General features: G+C 45.7%; 1 protein-coding gene across 1 annotated transcript in view; it reads left to right on the top strand.

The window, feature by feature from the left end:
- Positions 1-6,876, top strand: part of alg1 (ALG1 chitobiosyldiphosphodolichol beta-mannosyltransferase) — a 37,558-nt gene continuing 30,682 nt past the window's right edge. Inside the window, exons 1-2 of the mRNA XM_048609756.1 lie at positions 1-61; positions 1,034-1,054. Of these exons, the coding sequence (XP_048465713.1) occupies positions 1-61; positions 1,034-1,054 (82 nt within the window). The remainder of the gene's footprint in view (positions 62-1,033; positions 1,055-6,876) is intronic.

The raw sequence follows: 6,876 nt of genomic DNA, 5'->3' as shown, positions 1-6,876 counted from the left end.
ATGCCAACTGAACCATTCAACACACAAATAGAGAAAAAGTGCCTGGTTATTGGCTTTGCGTGTGAGGATTTCAATCAAACCCAGTTTGGGAGAGACAGAGTGCCAGTGGAGTCTGTTCACAAGCCAACTCAGAGAACCTCTCTCAAGAACTTTCCTTTCTTTATAGAGATATCATCTGGACATGACATATAAGCAGGGGAAAGGGCTATACATTGTCAGCATGCTGTTGAGAACAGCAGTCCCTTCGAAGAAATTTGAGGATATTAAGTCACGGTGTGCGATCTTCCAGATTCAATGACAGGCAACATCTTGAAGTTATGAATTCAGCAGAGACATTGAATCTTAAAAAAAACAAGCGTATTGCTTAAATTTGCTTTGTTTCTTGCCCTTCCAGCCCCATCCCCACCATTTTCTTTGGCCCTGAAAGACTCACATTTTTCTTTAAATCTGCCTTGTCTTCCATCCTATCACAGACCTTCCTTTGTCCTTGTCTCACCTGTTCATTGCTTAACACTTTCTTTTACATTTATAACTTTTCCCAGTACTGACAAAAGATCGTAGAACTGAACTGTTAGTTCTGTTTTGTCTTTCTCAATATAGATGCTATCAGAAGTCACACAACACCAAGTTATAGTTCAACAGGTTTATTTAAAATCACAAGCCTTCAGAGCGCTGCTCCTTTGTCGGATAAAGCCCATACAGATGTTGTCTAACCAACCGAGTGCTCTCATCATTTTCTGTTCTTGTTTCTGCAATATTCTGTTCTCCATAACTTTTCATGGGTCTTTGATTCTATCCCTTGGTCTGATTTTGTTTTTCTGCTCAATCTCCTACTTCTTTTAGACTACAGGAATGAAATTTCTACATGATTCTTCCCCGCCTTGCTCCTTTCAACTTGCTCAATAGATTAGCACATGACCAGGGTAGTATTCCTGAAATTACAACCTGACCCACTATGTCATTGGTTCTGATATGGACAACATCAAACAGATTTCTCTCCTGCCTTCACCAGTTCTTCTTCCATTGCTTTGAGATTTCCTTTATCTGGCCACAGGTAGGCAACACACCTTCTTGAACTCTACATCTGAATCCTCTACATCTGCCTCTCTCATCGTCCCACGTACCATGTTTAGTATTCCCAATGCCCTTCTTATATCATGGGGCTACATTGCCATCTGCTGGTGCCTAGCCTTTATTCATGTGGCTATTTTTACCAGAAGGTTTAACTATCCAAGTTAATACACTAAAAAATAAAAATGGGCACATATGTAAATCCTAATTCATAAAATCATAAGTAAAATGAAAAAGGAAGTGGTAAGTTTGGGTTTAGTAGGGCTATATGCAAGGCTGTTGTTTTTGTATAATACAATGAACTGAAACCAATATTAAGATGTATCCTTTTCATGATTAATGCATAGTTTACTTTCAGCACAATTAAAGTAATACTTAGTCAGAGAGGGGCAGATGATTGCCAAGTGGTATCGTTGCTGGGCTACTCATCCAGAAACTCAGCTACCGTTCTCTGGACCTGGGTTTGAATCCTGTCATGGTAGATGTGAAATTTGAATTCAATAATTGGAATTAAGAATTTACTGAAGACCATGAAACCATTGTTGATTGTCAGAATAATGCATCTGGTTCACTAATGTCCTTTAGGGGATTAAATCTGCCAACCTCACCTGGTCTGGCCTACATGTGATTCCAGACCTACAGCAATGTGGTTGACTTCAAATTATCCTCAGAAGTGGCACAGCAAGCCATTCAGTCAGAGTCATAGAATTCCAATAATGTGGAAACAGGCCATTGAGCCCATACTGACTCTCCAAAGAGCATCCCACCCAGACCCACTCCATAACTTGGCATTTCCCAAGGCTAATCCACATAGTCTACACCTCCAGGACACCAGGGGCAATTTAGCATGGCCAATCCATCTAACCAGCACATCTTGGGATTGGGGGAGGAAACCAGAGCATCCAAAAGGGACCCACACAGACACGGGGAGAATGTGCAAACTCCACACAGATGGTCAACTAAGGGTGGAATCGAACCTGGGTCCCTGGCACTGGGAGGCAGCAGTGCTGACCACTGAGCCACCATGCCACCCTAATCACTACAAAGTCTCAAGAAAGGCCACTTGGCATTGGAATAGACAATGGCAGAAACAGCTCTGTCGATTCTTCAAAGACCGCTTTACTGACATGTGGGAGCTAGCACCAAAATTGGGAAGCTGTCTCAAAGACGAGTCAAGCGACAGTCTGATGTAATCATACTCACGGAATCATACCTTACATTGTCCCAAGCACCACCATCACCATTCCAAGACATGTCCTGTCCCAAGACCGGGACAGACCCAGCAGAGATGGCAGCACATGGGGAGGGAGTTGTCTTGGGAGTCCTCAACATTGACTCCAGACCCCATGAAATCTCTTGGCTTCAGGTTAAACATGGGCAAGGGAACCTCCTGCTGATTACTATGTACCATCCTCCCTCAGCTGATGAATCAGTACTCCTCCATGTTGAACAACACTTGGAGAAAGCACTGAGGGTGGCAAGGGCACAAAATGTACTTTGGGTGGGGCATTTCAATGTCCACCATCTAGAGTGGCTCGGCAGCAACACGACTGATTGAGCTGGTCAGGTCCGAAAGGATATAGCTGCTATACTGGGTCTGCAGCAGCATGTAGACTGCAGCGCTTCAAGAAGGAAACTCATCACCACTTCTCAAGATCAACTAGAGACGGGCAACAAATGTTGGCCTAGCCAGCGATGCCAACATCCCACGAATGAATAAAAGTATATAATTGTGATTCCAACAATTCTAGTTGTCATGTAGTTTTTTGAATGTGCCAGGTAAATCATTTGTAGCCATTAGGGGCAGCACGGTGGCTCAGTGGTTAGCACTGCTGGCTCATAGCACCAGGGACCCATGTTCAGTTCCACCCTCGGGTGACTGTCTGTGTGGAGTTTGCACATTCTCCCTGTATCTGCATGGGTTTCGTCCAGGTGCTCTGGTTTCCTCCCACAGTCCAAAGATGGTTAGGGTGGATTGGCCATGCTAAATTGCCCATGGTGACCAGGGATGTTTAGGTTAAATGGGTTGGACATGGGGAAATGCAGGGGTAGGGGAACAAATCTGGATGGGATTCTCTTCAGAGGAGCAGTGTGGACTAGTTGGGCCAAATGGCCTGTTCCCACACTGTAGGGACTCTATGAGATGCTGCAGATGCTAATTGCAGAATCTGGTAGCCAGTTGAATAGCCCAGAATTTGTTCTAGTGGGATATCTTGAGCGTGCCCTATTAACTAGAATTTTCTCTCACTTGACTGCTCAAATATTTTTGCTGTAAATTGATCATAGTGAAGTCAGTGATGACAGGTCCAACATTTCATTGCCTTCACTTCTGAAACTAGAGAATATTGGGAAAGAATCAGAGTTATAATGGAAAAAGAAGAGAGTGATTTATAGTCAAAGTGGATATAGAAAACCGAAAGAAAGATTGGACTAGTGGGGTGGCGATGACCTAGTGGTATTATTGCTGGATTGTTAATTCAGAGACCTAGATAATGTTCTGGGGACCTGGGTTTGAATCCTGCCACGGCAGATGGTGGAATTTGAATTCAATAAATATCTGGAATTAAGAATCTAATGATGACTGTGAATCCATTGTCAATTGTTGGGAAAACCCATCTGATTCACTAACGTGCTTTAGGGAAGGAAACGGCCATCCTTCCTGGTCTGGCCTACATGTGACTCCGGACCCATAGCAATGTGGTTGACTCTTAATTGCCCTTTGGGAATTTACAGATGGGCAATAAATGCTGCCCAGCCAGCGATGCCTCTCATCCAATGAATGAATAAAGAAAAAAAAACTAATAGAGAGACCATGGGAGAAAGCAAAAGTAAGAATAAGCTATTCAAGTAAATAAAATACAACTTATGTTATTTTTGAACACTTCAAGAGTAGTTGAGAGAGAGAGAGAATTTCTGAACGTGGGGATCAAGCAGAATCAATGATTCAAATGGACACTTTCCTTATCATTTTAATGGACATCATTACAGTTATGTTGGAGTGTTCTGTAGCTGGAAAAGACTGTACAGATAGAGAGGGGAGAGGCTCTGGAGGGTTTGAAAGATGGGAGTTTTAAAACTGAGGTGTTGCTAGACCAATGTATTTCAATTACCAGGGGGGTGTTAGATGAACAGGATTGATGTGAGTATGTTTCAGGTAGCAGTGTTCTGTATAAGTTAAAGTTTACGGAATGTGAGGAAAGTGGATATTGGCCAAAAGAGTATTTGAAATAGTCAAATCCAGGGGATTTGGATTAGATTTCAGCAAATGATGAATTGAGGCATGGTGGAGTCAAAAGATGTTATGGAGATTGAAGTTGAGAATCTTGGCGTTGTCTTAGATCTGTTGTTGACTTCAATAAGATATTAAGATTGAAACGGTCTGGTTCAGCAGTAAAAGAATTGCCAGCAAACAACTTGGAGTTATTAAGCAGGGAATGGAGTTTGTAACGTGGACCCAAAGATAATGCCTTTGTTCTTTTTTGCCAAAATGTTGTAAAAAATTTCTGCTCATCCAACTCTAGATGTTGGGCAAAACATCTGACTTCTTAGAGACAGTATAGGAGTCAAGAGAATTAGCAGGGAGGTAAAGCTGTATGTCTACAGATGGAATGTGAGGTCATGTTTTCTGGAGAATAGGAACGGGTTGAGTGCAGTTGCATCCAGTTGGAGGATGGAGGAGGAAGATGTGGTTAACCATGATAACGGCTGGTTCAATTTGAAAAGATTGAAGATAGAATACAGTTTACTAATGGTGACATTGTTATGACTCTAATGGGAGGAATGTACTGCTAATCAAGGCCCACTACTCCAGAAGTCATATTTTGACATAAAACTGTGTGATTTATAAATATTAGTAACATTACTTTTAGAGTTTGGATTTTAAACTAATGGCATATGAGTTTTGCTTTTTGTGTTTGAAGAAGTTGGACGATCAACTTGTCAGTACTTCTGGAGCTATTTTTTTAAAGCAGTATGTCTCAGTGAGCAGCTGATTGGTGCACCCCAGGAAGGATAACGTGAATTTGTTTGTATTATGAAAATTATACTATTGGATACAGCAAACATTGAAGGCATTAGCTTCCTTTTGGTTTTGTACAAATTAAAGAACTGATTTTTCTTTTGCTCAGAGAAAACCCATAGATTGGAAAGCTATTGGTGTAGCTCACAGAAGACCTGGCTGGCATCATGGATAAAAACAGTTTGTCCTGGAGAAAGGAATTAGTTCAGAGCAGTTCAAAAATAGATTTCCTCAGTGTAAGGGTTTTGGTTTGGAAACTCCAGACCAAAAGTGTTTGGTTAGAATTCTGAAGCAGTAATTTGAAGCTAAGAAAATTTAATCTTAATTCTGTAAATAGTCAAAGCAAGGCTGTCAAGCTGTCTCACCTGGGAATGCCAACCCTGTCCCTCCCTCTAGACCTCCCCTCACTCCAGCCCCACTCTCGAGACCTTCCCAATTTCTCTAGCCCCTCCCCCTCCCATTAGCCTCCACCATCTCTAGCTCCACACCCTAGCCCTCCCCTCCATCTCTAGCCCCACACCCTCACTCAAACACATCTCGCTCCAACCCCTCCATCTCTCTAGACCCTCCCTTTCCCGCTAGTACCTCTTCCCATCGCTAATCTGTCTCCCTCCCTCGAGTGTCCCCCCAGTTCAGCCCCTTACCCTCTCTCTAGCCCTGTCCCTTCCCTCTCTAGCTTCCAAGTAGCCTCTCTCCTCACTCCATATCTGCCTCTATATCCCCTCCCCCTCACTCTAGCCCCCCACCATGTAGCTCTTCCTCAGTCCAGCCCCTCCAATTTCCCTCAAGCCCCCCCACTTTAGCCTCACCCTCTCACTCTAGCCTTCCACCCCACCCTTGCCCCAACCCCTAGTCTCTCTCCTCCAATCCCTTCACTCTAGCATCCGTCAGCACTTTCCCCTTTCCCTCCAGTCCTCCCACTCTAGCCCTGCCCCTCCACAAACCCCTTCCCCTCATTATCCCCACCCCATCCCTCTCCATCTCCTCCCCTCTCCCTCAAGCCTCAATCACTGTAACCATGCCCTCTCCTTACTAGCTCCACCTCATGTGCTGGCCCCTCCCCCATCTAGCCCCACCCCCTCCCTCAGCCTGCCCCTCCCCCTCTCATCTCTCCCCTCTCCCGCTACTTCCCCTCCCCTTCCATCCGGCGTCCTTCATTCCAGCCATGCCCCATAAACAGCCCCACCCATGGGTGCCAAGAACTACAGATGCTGGAGTCAAAGTCAGCACAAAGTGTGGAGCTGTGGGGGGCCACAGCAGGTCAGGCAGCACCACATGTGTAGGAAAGTTGACGTTTTGGGTCCGGACCCTTCATCCGAACTACTTCATCCCCACCCATCACTGGCCCTGCCCTCACCTTCCTATATTCTAGCGCCATCCCTACCTACCCACCAACCACTGCCCTGCCCCTCCTCCTGTAGCCCCTCCCTCTATCCTTCTGGACCCCCTCTCTAGCCACGCCCATCATGCCCTGACCCAACACTGCCCCCTATGGCCCCACCTACCCCATATAGCCCCGCCCCTACCCCTCCCCCCCCCCCCCCCGCCTCGCCCCCTCCAGCTCACCTTGGCCCCTCCACCCCTACTATAGCCCCTCCTCTATCCTTCCAACCCACCCCCTATCGAGCCACGCCCACTACCACCCGCTCTGGCCCCACCCCCTATTTCCCCCTATCCTGTCCTTCCGGCCTTCCCTCTCTAGCCACGCTCATCCCACCCTGGTGTCGCCCCTCCCCCAATAAGACCGCCCCTCCCCCAATAAGACCGCCCCACCCCTAGAAGCCCGC

Source organism: Rhincodon typus, chromosome 21 (genome assembly GCF_021869965.1).
Source record: "Rhincodon typus isolate 14 chromosome 21, sRhiTyp1.1, whole genome shotgun sequence".
Lineage (NCBI taxonomy): Eukaryota > Metazoa > Chordata > Chondrichthyes > Orectolobiformes > Rhincodontidae > Rhincodon > Rhincodon typus.
This window is presented reverse-complemented; position numbering and strand designations above follow the sequence as displayed.